The 22,543-nt window shown below is 33.4% G+C and overlaps 1 protein-coding gene across 1 annotated transcript; it reads right to left on the minus strand.

The window, feature by feature from the left end:
- Positions 1 to 9,538: 9,538 nt before the first annotated feature.
- Positions 9,539 to 22,361, minus strand: LOC133200568 (tubby protein homolog). The gene is made up of 8 exons (XM_061336349.1): positions 21,948 to 22,361; positions 13,615 to 13,818; positions 13,193 to 13,305; positions 12,751 to 12,850; positions 11,175 to 11,273; positions 10,422 to 10,509; positions 10,090 to 10,173; positions 9,539 to 9,672 (listed from the first exon to the last, which is right to left on the minus strand). Exons 1-8 carry the CDS (start codon positions 22,359 to 22,361, stop codon positions 9,539 to 9,541), a joined length of 1,236 nt encoding a protein of 411 aa, XP_061192333.1.
- Between the last annotated feature and the right edge of the window lie 182 nt (positions 22,362 to 22,543).

The following is a 22,543-nucleotide window of genomic DNA, read 5'->3' on the forward strand; positions in this document are numbered from 1 at the left end:
GTATTTCATATGACAAAGCCTTCCCCTGCGTACATTAATTTTGACCCTTTGACCTTGAGTTTGACCCACTTTGAGAAAACATTAACTTTGATCATAACTTTTGAATGGTTTGTGGCTGGACTTTCATATTTACCAGGTATATCACTTGACACAAGTCCTTTCCTTGGGTAACAACATTTTTTATCTCTTGACCTTGACCTTACAGTTTGACTTGTATTTGAGAAACTTTAACCTTCGCCATAAGCTGCCGAAGGGGCATCAGTATTTCACAAACGCATCTTGTTGTTTTTGTTTTCCTTTACTTATTATAAATTTTATTTGTTATTGTTAATCTTAAAATTCCGATTGCAAAAATATTTGAGAATGTTTAAGAAAAAAATTTTCATTGTAGCCACTGGGCCATGATTACATATAGTCATATAACTACATACATACATGTAAATAAGCATCCTTAGGATGCAGATTCAAATTTCGGCGGTATTAGGTTAGGATAAGGTAAGACAGAGATTTAATTATATAAGAAATTATATTTCTTTTCACGAGTGCTAGGTCCACAATAAATTTAATTCAATATAATTCCTATTACGCAGAACATTGCAAAAAGTTGCTTTGCTTCAAGTTCTTTCATTTTATGGGCCTGGGATTGAAAGAAATATTTTTTTATGCCCCGCCATGAATATGGCCGGGGCATATAGTGTTTGTCATGTCCGTCTTCCGTCCTTCCGTCCTTCCGTCCTTCTGTCCTTCCGTCTGTCCTTCCGTCACACTTTGCGTTTAGCTCTGTTCAAAGCTCAGTTTCAAAGAAACTATCCAAGATATTTTTATCAAACTTCATATGCTGATAGATATTGATGAGGGCTATGCAACTGCATCAACATTTTTTGACCTTGACCTTTCCTTTGACCTTGACCTCACTTTTCTTAAATTAGTGTTTAGCTCAGTTTTAAAGATACCATTCAAGATAGTGTAATCAAACTTCATATGTTGATACATACTGATGTAAGCTATTCAATTGCATCAACATTTTTTTGACCTTGACCTTTATTTTGACCTTGACCTCACTTTTCTTAAATTAATGTTTAGCTCTGTTTTAATGAAACCATTCAAGATATTTTTAACAAACTTCATATGCTGATACATACTGATGAGAGCTATTCAACTGCATCAACATTTTTTGACCTTGACCTTTCCCTTGACCTTGACCTCACTTTTCTTAAATTAGTGTCAAACTTCATATGCTGATACATACTGATGAGAGCTATTCAACTGCATCAATATTTTTTGACCTTGACCTTTCCTTTGACCTTGACCTCACTTTTTTTAAATAAGTGTTTAGCTCACTTTTTAAGAAACCATTCATAATATTTTCATCAAACTTCATATGCTAATACATACTGATGTAACCTTTTCAACTGCATCAACATTTTTGACCTTGACCTTTCCTTTGACCTCACTTTTCTTAAATTAGTGTCAAACTTCATATGCTGATACATACTGATGAGAGCTATTCAACTGCATCAATATTTTTTGACCTTGACCTTTCCTTTGACCTTGACCTCACTTTTCTTAAATTAGTGTTTAGCTAAGTTTTAAAGAAACCATTCATAATATTTTCATCAAACTTCATATGCTAATACATACTGATGTAACCTTTTCAACTACATCAACATTTTTTGATCTTGACCTTTCCTTTGATCTTGACCTCACTTTTCTTAAATTAGTTTCTGAATCAAACGTCATATGCTGATACATACTGATGTAAGCTATTCAACTGCAGCAATATTTTTTGACCTTGACCTTTCCTTTGACCTTGACCTCACTTTTCTCAATTTGTGTTAAAATGTTGCATTACTAATATACCCTTGGCGGGGCATTCATGTCCTATGGACATATTTCTAGTTTCCAGAACATAATGATAATTCTAGTCATATTAATGATAGTGAAGTGAACCATGCGCAAAAGTATATACTTTCATATGTGCATGATATGAGTACGAATGCATATAGAAAATTTATATATAAAAAAATACTTTTGCTCAAAACTTATGTGTATATACTATACGGTTTATTGACCTTTTAATGTATGTTCAAACGTACAACTCTTTCTCTCTTGTTTGTATGTATATTGTATAATTACATGTACACATGACTATATATGCGGTAAATATACTGCTTTCTGCCTCATGAGGGCCCTTAATTAGTCAATACACTAATTGAATTGAATTGTTTTGCAGATTCATGTTTGGTTAAGGACCCCTTGGAGCAAGGGTGGGCCATGGTATTAAGTCGATATCGTGTATGGGAATAAATAAAGAAACGAATCTGAAGAAGAACAGTAGGGCCAAGGACACTCAGAAGAGCAATGTTGCCCATTGGCCTCTTTTAATCCCTGTATGTCAAACTTTGTTACCTTTCCGTGGTTCACAATACCCATGTTAGCCATATATACAGGTACATGGAAACTTCAAAACATTAAAAAAAACTTCAAATCAAGACGCTAACATATCAGTATCATTAATTGTGGCCCAAAAGTTCCTGAAGAAGTTGTTTTACAAAGTTTAATTATTTATATTGCTTTGTCCATTTTACAACAACCCAACCCCTAACTTATAGAGAGTCATGATTTACATACCACGTCATGTAATGTCAAAGTCTAAACGTTCCAAATGAAGAGCCTAGCTGAACTAAATGTCAAAAAAGCATGATCTTAAACAACATGAAAATGCTTTCATATTAATTTGACTAAATCTTGCTCTATTCTTCTTTGAATTTTTGAACCCTTTTGTGGCCACTCTGCACTGATGTCAATGGGTTACAGTGCTAACCTGAGTCACCTATCTCTTTCTGTCAAATATATAAATGTGAGACCCCTTATTGAACTTTTCATAATTAAGTCATTGATTTTACAGTACATTGAGGCTTATGTGGAAAGTTGCAAAATTCTACACTGTTTGGTTTTTGTTATGCTGCTGAAATTTATTACCTCTAGATAAAACATTGCACTCACCAACTCCACAACTTCAATCAAGCCATGGGCCAGGATTTTAAGAAATCAAAATCTACATTACATGGAATTGCTTGCATTACAAATTAGTTAATAGTGGCTTGAGTACCATGATTTGAACTTGAGGATTCAAGCACATTAATATGATTCGCTGTGAATAGACTAGTATTGTTCTCGAGAGAAAAATTATCCGTGGTATTTCTATCCTTAATTTTGATTCCCTGTGGTGGCCCTCAGCAATCCCTGGTCGGGGACATAATTTGAATGATCTTTCATTTACAGTACAATTATAGGTTAAATAAATTACATTCCTTCAAATGTACATTCCATTTATCCATGGATATATAAAAAAGAAATTGATTAAAATTGAGCTGTTTTTTTTTTGAGAAGTTTTGTATATAAAAGAAAAGTTTATACACTTCATTTAAGGAAGCTCTAAGCACTAATGAAAAATTTATTCTGGACCGAAAATTCTATCTTATATGTTTAGAGTGTTCACTTTAATTTATCTACTTTTACAATTTAGGTACCTGCCGTACTTCTGCAGGAAAAAAATGTTCAAAGACACCCATGCATGCAGTATCACTTATTTGGAAAATACATACAAATAATGTTTCAACTTTTATCTACTTTAACTTGGTGTAATATAATAATAAGAATACTTTAAGCTATTTCAGATTGAATAATTTACTGTATATTTCCGTGTTTTCCATTAATTTTCTATCAAAGGACAGATCACTCAATTAGCATAAAACTACCATGAAATAAGAACTCTACAGTGAGCATTGTTTAGAGCTTCCTCAAGAAAAGCTTATTTAGGAGCTAGACATAAGGACATAATATGCTCAAGAAAGTTATGTCTTGTGGATATTTAATTTTGATTGAACGAACGTGATTCCTCTGAGATTTGTTTTATAATCGATTTTAAGAATTTTAATTGAACTTTCTAAAACAATACTAACAATAAACAAGAGGCCCAAGGGCCTTAACGGTCACCTGAGTACAATACAACACTGTAAAGGATCCTTAGAAGTATAAAACAAAATTAACTGATAGACGAAGCAATGTTGTCCAAGAATTTCAAAAATCTGGTAAAAATACCCTTGCTTATTGTAACGTGGTAGACCCGAGTGATCTCCTCGGGATCATACTTGGTTTCCCCAAGTCTTACAGGGATGATAATGAATGCAGAATATACAAATACAATAGACATTTGCCTATTGTGTAAGGTATTCAATATATACAGATATGTTTTTGTCACTTGCCTAGTGCTACAATTCAGTACACAGAGACTTGGCTATACAATGTTGCTATTTGCCAAAATTACAGACTTAAGACTCTACTCAAGAAAAAAGGGGAGTTTTAGGGTTCTGCTGAAACGTGCTTCTCGTTATCTAGCGAATACATATTTATCTATAATTCTTAATTGTCTCTCTCCATACTCATGCATGCTATTAATCCTGTTTTAATTTGTCACCAAGGTTATGTATATCTCTGTATACAATTGTTTGTATGTTGTTTAACGTCCCTCTCGAGAAAATTTTTCACTCGTATGGAGACGCCACCACTTGCCGGTGGAGGGCTACAAATTCTGACCTATACTCAACATACTCAGGGCTATTGAGCAGTGAGGGATCTTTTTCGTACCAGCACCTAGTGCGACACGGGACCTCGGTTTATACGGTCTCATCCGAAGGACCGGTCTCCATGTCTCAAAGTTGATGCGAACCCGCGACGGAAGGATCAACTCCTTACTCTGCAATTCTAGAGCAGACGCTCTAACCACTGCGCCACGCAGGCGACCAGGAGCAAAGAAAAGGCACATTAACTTATAATAATATTTTCTACATTTACATTGATGTTTGCATTTAGTTTGTTTGCTTATTACTCAGGGGCAGAGGAGAAGATTTTCAAAACATTAATGCATTTTTGCTAATTAATCAATAGAGCCTCACCCAAGCACCAGAACCCTGACCCAGGGGCCATGAAATTCATAATTTTGGAAGAGGTACCCTTTCTCATCATAACTATGTATTTAGTTTGTTTGCTTAATACCATGGGACAGAGGAGAAGATTTTCAAAGAATTAATTCATTTTCGAATAAATAAGCCACCCCCCCCCCCCCTCCCTCGGAGCCCCTGACCCAGGACCATGAAATTCACAATTTTGGAAAAAGCACTCTTCCTCATCATAACTATGTACTTAGTTCATCGGATTAATTCCAAGAAGCATAGGAGAAGATTTTTAAAGAATCAATGCATTTTCACTGTAGAATCAGTAGAGCCCCGCCCTAACACCAGAACCCCTGAGCCAGGGGCCTTGAAATTCACAACTCTTCCTCATCATAACTATGTACTTAGTTCATCAGGTTAATACCCAGGAGTAGAGGAAGTATATTTTCAAAGAATTAATGCACTTTCACTATATAAACAGTAGAGCCCTGCCCTAACACCGAACCCCTGACCCAGGGGCCACAATTTTGGAAGAGGCACTCTTCATCATCATAACTATGTTCTTAGTTCATCGGCTTAATACCCAGGAACAGAGGCGAAGATTTTCAAAGAATTATTGCATTTTCATTATATAATCAGCAGAACCCCTGACCCTTGGGCCATTAATTTCACAATTTTGGTAGAGGGCTCATTGCTTATTACAATCATGCCAACAGTTTGACTGCTTGATGTCCAGGAGTAAAGAAGATTTTGAAAGACTGCATGAATTAATTAAACATTTTGATGCATCCTGATGAAGTGTTAGCCGAATTGTGCCATGTTGATCTTCTATAATCGTTCTTGAGTTGTTCCTCTGATAATTGTTCTATAGCAGTCAGGACACCCCCCATACTTTGTGTGTGTGTGTGTGTGTGTGTGTGTAAATTTTGAAATCCTTTACCTTGTTGCAAAATTGTTTTAAAAGGTTATTAAAAAATACCCAAAAATTACTTTACTATATTTAAAAAATACAATATTTTCAAGTAGGTAGAACTGCACATATTTTATTTTTTCCTTGGTATATATAATTTCTTGTAAATATGATCGTCCAGTCACACATAGATAACAAAACAGGATATAGATGTGGTACATTTTAATTTCGACAAACTGTGAAATATATAATGACAATGATAAATAAATGGTCAACAAAATAAAAACAAATAATAATCGTACAATCAATAGATACGTGGACGGACATTGTCTTGATCGACACTATACACCAGACAACTTCTGATGTAAGGGTGGGGGGATACAACCTAGGAAATTTAATTCTCCACAGAGAAGTGCAAAACTGAATTTTATTTCTCTGAAAACTAAAATCTTTCAATTATAAAATAATAATAAACATATAAGATAAAACTCTTTTCCCTTTTTCAGATTTGCTTCAGGATATACTCAATGAAAAAAAAGACCACAAATATTCACGATACTTTAATTTTGCCTAAAGAAGAGTTTCACTGAAACAAACAATGTTAAATTCAAGCACTTGCTTCTTGGTTACAGCTCAATATTTTTGAATTGAAAAAATTGTAAATCTAAAGATCGTTGAAAGAAAAAGTTACAAAATTGAAAAAACTCCTCCCATTTGTAACGGATTATTTGGATATTTTTTTGCTTCATATACATGTACTTCAAAATTTAATAAGATAACAAACTCAAGGCTAACAATGTATAAAGACACGGCACAAGTTCCTGGCAAATTAAACAAAACTTTAAAGTTAAATATTATGCATTATAAAGTTGGTACAAAATATTGTCATTATAAAGACAATACAGATAATTTCTGTAAATGTTGAATCCCGTTTTTTTAAAATCTGGCAGGCAATAAAGCAAAAGCTAACAAAAATATGAAAATAACAAATCACTGGGTAAGGGGGATAACTCTGAGCAAAAGTTCAGAATTGCACTCAATGTTTTGTTTCCCAAATCTTAATTCTTAATTCAAAGATTAATACACATTTCACAAAAATGCTTGTATATATTATACATGTATTTGCTTTTACAACAACTATTAATTTTCATTCAATGTATAAAAATTAAAATGACTGAGAGCACACTTTAAAGATTGTATTTTTCAGCTTAACATGCCATTTAAAACTTTTTTTTTAAAGATGAATGGATAACATTTTAAAAAATCTTCAAATTAACATATTTACTAGTTGTTCACTCAATACGTATTTCAAAAATATTATAGCACTTTATCCCCAATATTTAAGGAATGAAGCTTATTTTAACCTATGTTATACGATATAACATAACTTGGGGCAGATTACGCTTTATAAACCGCGATGCGGTTTATAAAAAGCGTAAACTGCCCCAAGTTATGTTATATCGTATAACATAGGTTAAAATAAGCTTCATTCCTTATAATTTAATTTCAGTGTAGACAATTACACAATTTTCCTCCAAAAATGGCTTCAAATTAAGCATAGTTTAAAAGTAACGCCAAGCGGAGTAATACGTTTTTGACGTAACTCATTGTTACGTAGGCAACTTATGTTATACGCTATAAACAAAGTCATTTATCCAATCAAATGACGTATTGCAGCTAAAATTAAATTATTAGTAAATAAATTACTTCTCACTTATACTGTACATATCACAACTAGGTAAGAAATCAATATAGAGTTAAAAAAAACTGGGAAATTTTATCAATGTAAATTCTCTTCAATATTCTTTTTCTGATGAAAATATACAGATTTTATCTAACATGTTTGAAATCAGAAAAGTTTTAATTGTCTAGAATGATTAATTTGATCAAATTAGGAAGAAAGTTCAAGTTTGTGCAAGGAAAACAGTGATATCACCTTAGCTAAACACAACAGTAAAGGGACATCACTCTGTCCTGTCTCTACTGACTCTTTACTGATAAAATGTCCCCTCCCAATAATAAACTACTGTAACATCTTTTCTTTGTCAATAGTATTCATAAACACTTGACATAGCGTATTTATTTTATATAGATTATTCAATGTGTTGTTTCTTCTAAAATTGTTAACAACTCTATATAAAAAAAATATAAAATAAGAAAAAATACAAACATTTATCTAACAACGTTATGCATTTCCCTGTTCTGCTATATATAAAAAAGAAAGAACTGACTTGAAAATGATGTAATCATTATTTTACAAGAGTGCCTAGAATCCTCATAACTCTTAGTTTAATTCAGCCATAATATTAAGAGATGTGGCAAATGCGTTTTCTTGCTAGTGCAATTTAATTGACGTGAGTGTATGAGACACGCACACACACACACACACACACACACACGCACACGCACACACACACACACACAGAGAGAGAGAGAGAGAGAGAGAGAGAGAGAGAGAGAGAGAGAGAGAGAGAAGATTGCACAATTGGCAAAGCCAACACCATAACAACATGTATGCAAATATTTTTATTATAAAAAATCATTAAAATATAATGTTACGTTCACGGTAGCTCAGTCGGTAGAGCGCTCGCTCTGTGATCGGAAGGTCGTGAGTTCGAATCTCGGCCTCGACTGACCTAAATCGATAAAAAAAAATGGGTAGCAACTGTTCCTTTGCCATGCGCTCGGCACTTTGAAGTGAAAGTTGCGGATCCTTCGGATGAGACCTTAAAACCGAGGCCCCGTGTCACGGCAGATGTTGGCACGATAAAGATCCCTCACTGCTCAATGGCCCTGATTGCCGAGTAAAGGTCAAAATTTGAAGCCCTTCACCGATATATTGTGACGTCTCTATATGAGTGAAAAATTCTCGAATAGGACGTAAAACAACATACAATCAATCAATCAATATATATGTTGGATGTTGTTTTTTTTCCTATTTATCACACCCACAATATAAAATACAACAAACTGGGAATTTCAAGACTAATAATTGGGAAAAGGGGGTGTAACTAAAATGCCCATGTGATATGCATATGGACGAAAAAAATGTCACAATAGTACTTAGAAATCATATGATGTACAAAATCAAATCACAACACCTACATTTAAGCAAAAACACAGCATGAATATTCACATTTCAATCAAATTCGAGTGTCATATTGATGGATGGTCATATGATATTTTTCACTTATACAATAAAAACGTGTTTCATTCACACTTGTTAAAATAATCTAACAAACAAATCATCACATTAAAAATATTTAAAATATTTTCCAATATAATGTCAATTCTCTTAGAGAAAACACTACAAGCTCAATTTCAAACAAAACCTGGAATTCCCTTGTCATCTGTTTATGAAGGAAATGCGTCAATCATAAGTTACACAGAAGGAATTGTCCATCTTGGTTTTATGTAGTCCATTTCAACTGTTCGGAATAGCATAAGGGGAAAATGAGTCTGATATAAAAAAAAAAGTTGATCTATGATACTGTAATTTTTTGAATGAAATTTCAAACCACAAAGAATGATCTAAAACAACCGTTTTCTAATAAGATTAAGAATTAAAAAAAAAAGAAAATTGTACGATTTTTTATTGACTTTTTTGACTACATTTATCTGCACAGATAAAAAAAAATTGATGGGGGTGGGGGTGGAGATATGGGGGTAGGTGTTATTCACAGGCTAGTTTACTGTCAAAACTACTCAGTGCTATTCCAAAAGCTTGAACTGCACAAAGAGGGTAATTAAAATCCATGGTAAACACGTCTTCTGCTACTCGGCCAAACTGCATCACAATGTATTCAACTGAAAGGTAGAAATGAGTTGAAAATTCATACTTGGTAGAAACATTTACGACGGAATAAAGTTTGCTTTTTAGCGAATAGTTCTTCAAAGATATTAAATCTCATAAAAAATTCTCAGGAATAATACACTACTAAAATCATTTATGATATAGAAATATCATAATAAAACTCTCTTGATGCTTGAAATCACTACTGGATACAAATTAAACTAAGAATTATAACCTAATTGATTTTTTTCCTTTACAGCATTCATACACAAAAAAACATTTTTTTTTAAACATTTGCTCTAACTAATATAATATTAGTAACTCCTCTCGAAATCTGGTAAATCATGCTGGATGAAAAGGATAAGTAGATTTCCTCTGCTTGCTCATGATCTAACCATATTTTTATAATTAACAAGTGACCTAATTCTTACCATCATTGTCATGCACGATTTGGAAATTCTTTACAGATTCCTCAGTAACTCTGCCATGGAAATTCAGCACATATGATTGAGTCTCTACAACAAAGAATACAATTGTGATAACTTAATAAGAGGACAGGGAATTTAGCAGTTAACAACTTTTTCCAATCATTTCACATCTACAACTATAACGGGTTCAGATACAAGCCATTCACTGACTGATATTTTTCATTTCGAAATCTTAAATCAATGATATTCTAGAAATTGCAGTACAATTGATTATGATGTGCTGTAATCTGTATATTCCGTTACTGTGCCGACTTAATTTGATTCTGACGACATACCACCATTCCAGACGGGGGTCTTGTTGTGGAGTTCCAGTATATTCTCCATATTTTTCCTCTGGTACCTGCCAATCAAGCCATCATTGTCCTACAAAACACATATCAATACTTACCCTCGTCAGAACCTCATTTGTAGTATACCACTTAGTCTGACTTGTTAATTAATAAGTTCAAAACATGGTTTATGTGTGACTGAGTAAGCACCATCAGTTTGGTTGTTTGTTGAGCATATAACATCTTTAATAAACATTCGTAGATCAGATTTATCGAAAAACCAGCAAGAGCTAAACAAGCAAAACAAGAACAATTTCATTTTTAATATTATTTTCCCCTCCCTTATATTACTTCTATGCTTTTTCTATTTAAAACAGATTAAGTTTAAAAATCAAATAAATCATTTTTTGCATCAAGCAATGAATTGGTGGCACATCTAAAAAGAATCTTTGACTTTTGTCCACTAGACAACTTAGGTTTGGGTATAAGCATTCAAATCAAACATTCTTTGAATATTGTATAACTGGAAGTAGAACAAAATGCAAACTTGTGGACATTTGTTAAAAACCAAGTGGGACAGAATGACAGACATTCAGAGGAGCAGACTGATAAAAAGACGCGGAGCAGATTTATAACTCCCCCTGTCCCACCCCCAACCCAAGTTTCACCGGTAGGGAACTAATAACTTTGACAGAGGATGGACTCAACTCTACTCTTTACACAAAATGGAGGAACTAATCAAACTTTTTATTGACTCACAGATCTTGGCTTGATGTCTACTCGTTCATGATCTAAATTCATCCCAGGAATAATGATGGTCATTTTTCTGGGTCCCTTAAAACCTAAGACATTTGTTTCCTGAAAAGATGAAGCAGAAATATTTATATCAAATAGTCACTGAGTAATTCTCTAGAATAGAATATACATGACATGTAAAGCTTACAAGAATGTCTCTCTCTCTCCCCCCCCCCCCTTCCTTCCCTTAAGTAATACTTCCCTAAAGTAAGTACCTGATTTCAATATTGGAAATATTTGGTGAATAAATTATTATGATAATAAATAAATATGTTAGAAAGGTTTGCGGAGAAGTTCTATTGTAAGCGTGCTATTTGCATGAAACGAGTAAAGTAGTGTGCTTCCTTAGATGTATCATCCATGCATGTGTGGTCAATATAGGGCTTATAGTTACATGGAAATGAGATTTGCTCCAAAAAACTTTAACCTGGCCACTTATCCGGAAAATATAGGTCAGATCCAGCATCTGAAGCAAGTCCAGTAGTGTGCATCCTTAGATGAATCATCCATTATTTTCCAATAAATATTCACAAATTTGGTGTTTTCCGATGATCCTTAAGAAAATATACAGCTATATTATTTATGTAAAACATATTTAGCGGGGCATGTCATTTTTTCGCATGTTTTCATTACATAGACATTTTTTTAAAATGAAAAATTGCACTGTTGTGGCGCATAAATATTTATGATATTTACCTGTCGCTATAATATTCATAGACGTCTTTTGGAGAAAGTTTGAATTAAATTGGAGGGGATATGACTGGTTTTTCGTTAACTATAGATGATCAATGCGTAAAAACAAAGTTAAGAATGGAACGTCATTGAACGTTTTTGAGCACCGAGTTATTGAAAAATTATGTGTACAGACAGGAAAATGTCCCAAAGAGACTAAATTGTTTTAGTTGCTGTTGGGGATTGCCTACACGTACCTTAGGCCAAAGTGTTCAAAGGGTAGTAGGTTTTGTAAGAATGGAAGGATGGAAATTTTTGATGATCAACTCCTGTGATATCCTAAAACCCAACATATCGCACGGACGTTGCGCCTATGGATTTGCATTTTTTCCATACCTTATCGATTAACTGTGTAGACATTCATTTTAAGCTAGATCTCACCAATATCCGACACTCCACAAAAGACGTTTTAGAAAAAATGCATCATGTCTAAAAATAGTTATTTAAGTAGGAAAAAAGACAGGAAAAGTCTATAGAAATGAAAGATATTTTAAACTGTAATAAAGATTGACTGGTTTGGAATTAGGTTATCGCGTCACCTAGCGTCAAAAAACGTTAAGTGATTGCTCCGTAAACTCTATAACCGCAAAATAAAAATCATTGTATATTTTCAAAATGTTAGTAAATGGACCTGTTTTTTTTTACATACTAATAATCAAAAGACATGAATTTTATTAGATATATATCATTCTTCAAAGTACACAATAAATTTTCTGTAAATGAATTTGTCCGCGATTTTTTTCTATAACAACCATCGTTCATCATTGATGCATAAATATGTATAATAAAGTCTTCATTTCATACTTACATAAATGATTCCAACTAATTCTTTTCTAGCATTTTCATAATTGCTTTTTGGGTTGTCACCATTGTCAAACAATGTGAACTGGGTCCCTAATAAGTTTGCCCTTTAAAAAGAAAAGTGGCAAATCTTTTAATACAGACACTATGTATATCAAGGACTACGTTATATATTTCTTATGTCCATGGTAGAAATTTACATGAGGACACTGATAAATTTTTGCGACACCTTACTTTAGCGAGATGATTATCTGGTATTTATTACAAGGGAATGATGAGTTTTGTTGTTTGTAATCTTTAGAAGTACAAAAATACTTAAGAATGACATTCTAATGAACAGACAGTCTCGTGTAAATGCACAAAAGTTTTTCCATATAAAAAGTGATAATTTGTATATTCAACAATTTGTCGAACTTTTCCAAATTTCTGATAAGGGAGGCAAGTATTACCTGAGTTTGCCTACATAGGCCTCACCTCCCCTGGACAGATCTGTAGGATCCGTGGATATCAGGTAGTTTGATGTTTTACTCTTCTTCCTCTTTCTACCAGCCAGCAAAAATACCTTTTAAAATGCATGTATCTTTAAAAGTTTTTATATATTCAAAAATTTTAGAATGTACATTGGAAACACTTTTTGTACTAATCTGTTACCATGCAAACCCTTTTATTTTAGTAAATTTCAGATGCGTACCCTTGATTCTGATATGTTTTAATCGATACAAATCATACAGAAGTATATTTACCAAAGTATATATGATATATACTAATAATCTTTAGAAAACAATCACACTTTTTTTCAAATATCACTGGAAGAGTTATATAGATATACCTAGTAATTAAAAATTAATCCAAAAATTATCTGGCAGCTAACCTTTTTGCCATCATCTTTTTCTAAATGGAGGAAGTATGTGGGATAAATCCCTCGCTCCACGCCTTTTTTGTCTCGTGTGATCCGACACTTCATTACGTGACCTTGAGGGGCTGGCCTTAGCAAAAAATCATCAAGGTTATCAGTGAGCTCGGGAGGTTCGTCTCCAGCCATAGCACTTTCTGCCGCCTCCTCTTGATCATCATTCTGGAAAATAATATACCTCAATACTGAACATTGCATGTCATTGTTATAGTTAAATCATTTTTCAAGAATTTAAGGAATCCTCTCATTATCCATAACTACACTCTCATCACTTCTTGGAAAAATAGAGAAAACTAATGTGCAAAGTATGTATAGGTAAACATGAATTTTGTGTTTAAAATGACTCCTATTTCATTGCATTGCCTTCAGAAAATCAAATAAAAAAATCTATTTGCCCAAAAAGAATTTTATAAGAGTTAAGACATAACTTAGAAAGTATTTATTGCAGGAGAATTTTAAACCACTTGGCTGGGAATAGATGATTTTTGAGTTTTCAGGAAAACATATATTTTGCTTTCTTTCCTGCTTTTTAAGAAATAAGACAGCGATTTGCCCAGGGTGTTTCATTATCTATGAAATACCAACTTGGGAAAGGATGCAGAAAAAGAACGCACAAGCTGCATTTATAAATAGAAAAGCATCGATAGCAACACATTTAAAACTATCTTTAAAATTTTGACAAAATATTAATAAAGGAATCGAATATGCATTTACTTAATGAGACCAATTTCTTTGCAGAGGACTATTGTTATTTTAGATAGCTAATTCACCAGAAGTTTGCTTTGCAACCATGTAGGTACGATGGAGGATTTTTTCTGCTGGAAATTTGAGCACGAATGAGTGGCTGCATCTAGGAGTGCCCATGCAGGGATTTTACCATTTCAAAGTGAAGAACCCAAATTAAAAGGCGCTTTTTATCCCATTCAGAACCCAAAGAACAATGCCAACAAAGAAAAGTGTTCGAAAATGCAAGGACAGCGGTACAAGACAAACAAGTTGTGTTGGGAAGGCCGGAAAAGGAAATGAAAGGACCATGGTGGGTTTTCTTTGTGACCAATTTTAACATTATATCTGACATTGCAACTAACGATATGCATAGTGTCTTACTAGGAGTGCAGAAGATTTTTAGGCATTCATTAGTTTTTGAAAGAGTTTTGAAAAGTTCATAACTGCAACGGTGTGTGCAAGCAAATTAAGGTGAAAATTTGTTTGTGCACACCGTTGTAATTACATGTATGAGACTACATCTTAAAAAATAATGATTCCATTCGATGCTTATATGTATATTTTTAACTCCTTGCCTTTTCTGCTAATGTGATTTATATTTCAAAATCCCTGTACTATCATTCGTGTAAGTTACAATTAATGGAAGATCCATTGCAACAGGTTCTGTTCAATGCTGGCGCGAATTTCGAATGACGTTGCACTTGCACAGCTTTCAACGTTTGTGACGTCAAAATAGAACGCATACTTTTAACCTTTTGACCTTTCCGTCCGTGTAATTGTGTTTCGAATGTCGTAGCTTTCCACACACTTTATAAGCAAAATACACGTGTAATGTAAATATTTTTTTGCATATTCAAATTAAAAGAGTATATTATTTTTCATCGTATTTGTAATTTAAAATTAAAATTAATGCAAACATTTTATTTACAAAGATGAATGGGACGGGCAAGCAAAGCCCATCTTAGCCATCTCCCTTAGGTAGCATAGGCGACGTGGAAACTGAGACCGTAATAAACCGAGGTCGGTCATGCCGACTATCGACAAAAATTTTGACTCGGTTATTTGTTAGAAACGTGCTATGTAATAGTAAGTCTACGTTCAAGTAAATAAATTAAGAGATTTTTTCTGGTCTGGTTTATTGGTGTCAAAGCCCAGACACTCCTCTGATGTTGTGTTTGTTTGTATGTATGTTGTTTAACGTCCCTCTCGAGAATTTTTCACTCATATGGAGACGCCACCACTTGCCGGTGGAGAGCTGCAAATTTTGTCCTATGCTCGGCACTTACGGCCATTGAGCAGTGAGGGATCTTTTTCGTGCCAGCACTTACTGCGACATGGGACCTCAGTTTATACGGTCTCATCTGAAGGACCGGTCTCCACGTCCCACAGTGGGATTCGAACCCGCGACGTAAGGATCAACTCCTTACTTCGCGACTCTAGAGCAGACGCTCTAACCACTGCGCCACGCGGGCGACCCTCTGATGTTGTGAAACAAGCTACTTTTTTAATGATTACGTACTTTAGCATATCTGTAATATGGAAATGGATATGTGTGTACTTTGATTTTACTTTGATATTGCTTTTGATGTCTTATTTAAATTAACGAGGCCGAGCCTAATTCGAGTGCGCATGACATTGCGCAGCTTTTCAATTTCATGCAGTCATATGTGCGACATTACTCCTTTTCCAAATATTGTGATTTTAATACAAAATTAACATTATCTGTAACGCCTATGGGTCTGAAATTGTGCTTTTACGACAAAAATGTACTCAATAATTATTTTACATCTGTATCATGTGTTGATGATATTGGGCCAGAATTACCTGAGGCATATTATGTATGTAACAGTGAAATTATGTATGTATTAGTGAGCAAGAAATAATTGATATTATAACAATACTTAGAAATAATTGATATTGTAACAATACTTCCTACAAACAAAGCTATTGGTCCTTACAATATTAGTCACAAGATGTTAAAATCAGCAAATTTACTATTACCGAACCCCTTTGTTTACTGTTTAATAGATTTCTGAATGAATGTATTTTTCTCTCCGGATGGAAATTAGCCAATGTACTTAGTCCTTTTAAAAAAGAAGATCCTTCTGTGATGTCTAACTATAGACCAGTTTCACTGTTGAGCTGTGTTGGAAAAATCATAGAAAGAGTTGTGTTAAAATATATTTATAATTATTTTCATGACAACAATCTTTTTTTATAAACATCAGGCTGGTTTTTTACCTGGTCACTCAACAGTATACCAGTTAATAGAAACATATGACAATATCGTAAAAGCTATTGATGATGAAAAATTTTGCTGTATGATATTTTGTAATCTCTCAAAAGCATTTGATCGTGTTTGGCATAAAGGTATTTTAACTTAAAACATATGGGATTACTGGAAGTTTGTATAAATGGCTTGAGAATTATCTTGAATGTAGATATCAAAGGGTGATGTATCGTAACTTGTTTATCAACACCCTAACCCTTACATGCTGGTGTTCCTCAGGGTTCAGTTTTAGGACCACTTTTGTTTTTAATTTATGTGAATGATGTTGCTGATAATATGGTTACTTTTTGTAGACTATTTGCTGATGATAATTATTTGCAGCATTCGTCTCATAATATGAAAATTATTGAAAGAGACTTAAACAAAGATCTAAATGCACTGGAACTCTGTCTAAAAATGGCTATTGAAATTTAATCCCACTAAAACTAAAGCAATAATGTTTAGTACAAAGAAAAACATAGAATATCCTAAGCTTCTTTTTCAACAATGCCAATTGGACTTCATCTCTGAACACAAACACCTTGGAGTATTTTTTTTTCACACGACGCTAGTTTGTCACCGCATATTGAAAATCTACTGTCTAATGCCTACAAAAAATTATCTCTTTTGAAAAATTAAAATTTAAAGTAAGTCGAAAAACTCTCTCACTCATGTATACGTCATTCATAAGACCGCAACTTGAATATGCTTCAGTGGTATGGGGATGCTGTCAATATAGTGATAAGGATAAGTTAGAAAAACTGCAACTTTATGCTGCTAGAATTGTTACAGCAATACAACAATAGCTTCCAAAGATTCACTCTATTTTGAAACGGGATGGGAACCTCTTAGTTGTAGAAGACAAGAAGCTGCATTAAAAGAACGTTCAAGCTTCATAATATAATTTAGTGCCTGATTACTTAATCAATATACTTCCAGATACGCGCTGTAACTCATCTATTTACTTAACAAGAAATTCTCAAAATTATGATATTCCAAAATGTCGATTACAAACTTTTAAGTCTACATTTATTCATACTGTTGTTAATGAATGGAACTCAATTCCATTCGAAATTCGAAATTTACAGTCAATGTCAAAATTCAAATCTTAAATTAGTACTAAAAAATCCGCTCCACGATCATACTTTGATTACGGTAACAGACGACTAAATGTTCTTCAAACTAGACTACGGCACAATTGTGTTTTGAATAACGAACCTTTATAGATGCAGTTTAATATCAAGTCCTTTATGCCCGTGTGGTAAAGTAGAGGATACATATCATTATTTTTTGTATGTCCAAATTATGTGAAAGCCAGAAATGAATTTTTAAATAAATTTTTACAATTTGACAAAATCAACATTCTAGATACACATGTCTTATTATGGGGGTAGATGCATTGAATACTGCAGAGAATGAACGTCTCCTTTCTTTTGTTCAAACATTTATTAAACATTTAGGTAGATTTCCTTGTTAGCATTAATTAATATATCAGTATATGTATATGTACAAAATTATTTGTATTTATATATATCTGTAAAATGCATCAATTTGTAAACTTTTGCAAATATTGTATACTTTAAAAACACTATGTTTAACATGTTTAACTGTGACAATTTTAATGTGTACTTTGCATGTAGGGAGAGGGCGTAATAAGTTTTCAGAACTTGTGCCCAATCCCTTTGTAATTATAAATTACAATAAACTAGTATTAATTGTAACGGGGACCGTTACAGATGTTCCCCAAACGCTCCCCAACTTCCTTTTGGTGTCTTATTCCCTGTAAGTTTTGTTAAATAAGGCAATCAAGTATATTGGGTTTTTTTTTACACATTGCATGCGTGCGCACTTACATGCATGTACAAAATGACCATGTCAACTTTTCTACACTTTTAATACATCTTTATATTCAAATTTCATCAAAAGAAAAAAAAATCGGCTATATAAAGTATATCTGTCATTTTACGCATTGCACGCGCGCGCACGTGCATGCATGTCCATGATGACCATGTCATCTTGTCAACACTATTAATATATATACATATTTTGAGTATCAAAGCATTTCATCAAACAGTATAAAAGTTACAGCCATATCAAGTATATTGGTCATTTTAGCATTGCATGCGCGCGCACGTGCTTGCATGTGCATGTTGACAATGTCGTCTTGTCAACATTTATATTATGTCTATATATTCTGAGTATCAAAGCATTTCATCAAGAAATGTAAAAGTTATGGCTATATCAAGTATATTTGTAATTTTACTCATTGCACGTGTACGCACGTGCATGCATGAGTGCGCTGACCATGTCATCTTGTCTACACTTCTAATATATCTTTATATTCCGAGTTTCAAAGCAATTCATCAAAAAATGTACAAGTTAAGTCTATATCAATTGTATTGGTTAAATCAATCATTGCGCATGCGCACACGTGCATGCATGTGCATTCTGACCATGTCATCTTGTCTACACTATTAATATACCCTGATATACTGAGTATCAAAGCATTTCATCAAAAGATATGAAAGTTATGTGGCTATATCAAGTATATTGGTCATTTTACTCATTGCAAGCGCACGCACGTGCACGCGCGTGCTTGCATGTGTGTGCTGACAATGTCATCTTGTCTACACTTCTAATATATATTTATATTCTGAGTTTCAAAGCAATTCATCAAAAAATGTACAAGTTAAGTCTATATCAATTGTATTTGTAATTTCAATCAATGCGCATGCGCGCACGTGCATGCATGTGCATTCTGACCATGTCATCTTGTCTACACTATTAATATATCCTTATATTCTGAGTATCAAAGTATTTCATCAAAAGATATGAAAGTTATGGCTATATCAAGTATATTAGTCATTTTACTCATTGCACGCGCACGCACGTGCATGCACGTGCGCGCAAAATGACCTTCGTTCCGCAAATCTACATAACATTCTTATTAACCCTAAAAAGGTTCCACCTCAATCGGATGTGTAGTTTCGGAGATCACTCACGGACAAAAAAGTACCCAGGAAGAAAAATAATAATAATAATAATAATAATAAGAAACAGAGTAAAAACAATATGTTCCCAAACTTCGTTTGGGGAACATAAATATTTTAACCAAAATATATAATCATCTGCACCGATATAGGCATATACCGCAATAATTTTGGAGGTACAAGGCATTGAAAAAATAAACTTTGTAATAATTCCTACACCAACCTAGATGGTCAACTTTTTGAAACTTTACAATTTGGTGACTTTTACAATAACTTTCATGTACTTGGCTGAAAAAGAAATCTCTAGGGCAGAAATACAAAAAAATATGGAAAAAATGTGATAATTTGGTGCTTTTCCAACACATTCCTATGCATAGGATCCAATAGTAAAATTTGACAACTTTGAGATGGCTCCGTAAGAAATCGGGACGGTAAACATTCGATTTTTTGATCTTAAAACAATTAATTTGATAGTAAAAATTAATTCAAGAAAATTTATCAAAATCTCTTGGGTAGAATTAATTAGACTCGGCGTCTTTAATTTCACGATTGTATTTATTGTTTGCACAATATTGCATAATTAAGATTATGCGCTTTACGAACTCTCCAGCTTTTTTAAAAAAATGTTTTTCATCTGCACACTTACCATTTTCTAGTTACGGGTCAAAAAATCAGCTGGAATTAGACACGTAAAAAGGCTTCAAAAAGTACAGATAAATTATATATATATGCATTGGCGTCCAGAGAAATGCAAGCCATATGCATAATATTTGATCGATGTATTTGGATAAGATGTAAGGTAAAAAATATAATTTGAATTAAGATACAAGTATCATACTTATTTCGAGTTAATAAGTTAAACTAATTTCTAAATACTTATATTGAGAAATACGTTGTCTGTAATGAGTATTTTACTATCGTTCGACTAAAGCTTCAGATTATTCAACTAGGCTAAAAATTTGTGCTACTAGTATTTAAAATATTTAAGAATTTATATGACTATTTTTGTGCCAAGACGTTATATCTTATCATCATTTTATTTATGGATATCAATTCTCTCAGTGTAAATCATTTTTTATAAGAATATTACGCTTAAGCTTGTTTTTATTTTCTCGTGCTTACTTCAAAATATTTGTCATTTTACTTGAAACTTCAATGAATGCTAGGATAATTATGCTTGATCATATCAGCAAAAGTTCAGTTATAATTTGAAAGATTTAATAGACAACAAAATTGACAAATTTCAACATTTCATTTTACTGAAAAATAAACTTTGTCTAAGTGACCTAGTTTAAATTTACTTTTGAAGTAATTTAAAACAAGATGTGATTGTGAAACACTGATGCCCCCGTATGGCAACTTATAGCGAAGGTTAAACTTTCTCAAATGCAAATCAAATATGTTGGTACCCAAAGTAAGGTCTTATACCGAGGAATATACTTGTAAAATATGAAAACCCTAGCAGCAACCATTGGAAAGATATGGAAAAGGTTAAAATTTTTCAAAAGTAAGTCAAACATCAAGGTCAAGGTCAAAATTAATGGTGCCCAAGGAAAGGCCTTCTCACAAGAAATACTCATGTGAAATGTGAAAGCCCTAGCACCAACCATTTGAAAGATATGGCCAAGGTTAAAGTTTTTCAAAAGTATGTCAAACTCCAAGGTCAAGGTCAATGGGCTAGAATTGTTGGTATCCAAGGGAAGGTCTTGTCACAAGGATAACATATGTGATGTATGAAAGCCCTAGCATCAACCGATCAAAAGTTATAGCCAATGTTAAAGTTTTTCAAAAGTAGGTCAAACACCAAGGTCAAAGGGTCAAAGTTGTTGGTATCCAAAGAAAGGTCTTGTCAGAAGAATTACACAAGTGAAGTATTAAAGCCCTAGCACCAACCGTTAAAAAGTTATGGCCAAGGTTAAAATTGGGAAAAGGTTTGTAAAACTGGGTCAAACACCAAGGTCAAGGTCAAAAGGTCAAATATGATGGCATCCAAAGAAAGATCTTGTCACAAGGAATACACATGTGAAATATTAAAGCCATAGCTTCAACCAATCAAAAAGTCATGAGCAATGTAAAAGTTTTTGCGGACAAACTGACAAACAGATGGACGGACAGGGCAAAAACTATATACCCCCGAATCTTCGATACGGGGGCATAAAAATCATTAAATACGCTTAAAGAAAAAGGTGGAATCCGCTTCAAAGCTAAGAAGGTCCACCGAATTTTCTTAAATGAAATTTTTATGTCCGTCTAAAATTAATCTAAAGTAAGGAGAACTTATAAATACATGGATGCCAAATACATACCGTCTGAAATTCAGATGAAATGTATTCGTCAGGGGACTTGTAGATATTTGAGATTTCCTCTTGAAAGTTTTTAGCATAACATGATTCTAAATCGGTAAATATATGTCCCCGATGTTCTACTTGTGTGGCACATTTGGAACATACTGGACTTTGGCATTCTTCACAGAACATGTCCATATCTTTAGTTGGGTGGATCTTGCATTTTTTCACAGGAATTGGTCGTTTTCGTTGCTGGTAAAGGACCACCTCATGGTTCTTGGTTTTTGGACTTCTCCGATGTTCATCTGTGCATTGTTTGCATAATCTGTGATGACAATGGTTGCAATAGAACTCACAGTTTCTTTCGCATTTTTCAGTGTTACATACTAGAAAGTGTTGGGCCATTAGTGGAATATCCAATTTAGAAAATGCCATCTGAAACGATAAAAGTTTTTGTGTAGAAAATGTTTTTATAATACATGGGAAGATCTTTGCCTGTACAATTCCATATTTTTAAGTACACATTCATGTTTTAGGTACAAATTTAAATACCTTAAATATTTCCAGAGAACAAATAATGATTTTTTTTTATATATCTACTGGGGATATCCCAACAA

Source organism: Saccostrea echinata, unplaced genomic scaffold (assembly GCF_033153115.1).
Source record: "Saccostrea echinata isolate AGI-Se365-2 ecotype Australia unplaced genomic scaffold, CSIRO_AGI_Sech_v1 ptg000040l, whole genome shotgun sequence".
Taxonomy (NCBI): domain Eukaryota; kingdom Metazoa; phylum Mollusca; class Bivalvia; order Ostreida; family Ostreidae; genus Saccostrea; species Saccostrea echinata.

Bases quoted from the DNA above. Each gene is read 5' to 3' on its own strand.
- LOC133200568 (XM_061336349.1), bottom strand. From the start codon at position 22,361: ATGGCATTTTCTAAATTGGATATTCCACTAATGGCCCAACACTTTCTA. The intron at 13,306-13,614 runs GTTAGCTGCCAG...GCATTTTAAAAG, and splicing joins AAAAAGATGATGGCAAAAAG to GTATTTTTGCTGGCTGGTAG. The intron at 10,174-10,421 runs GTATGTCGTCAG...TCTTTGTTGTAG, and splicing joins GACCCCCGTCTGGAATGGTG to AGACTCAATCATATGTGCTG.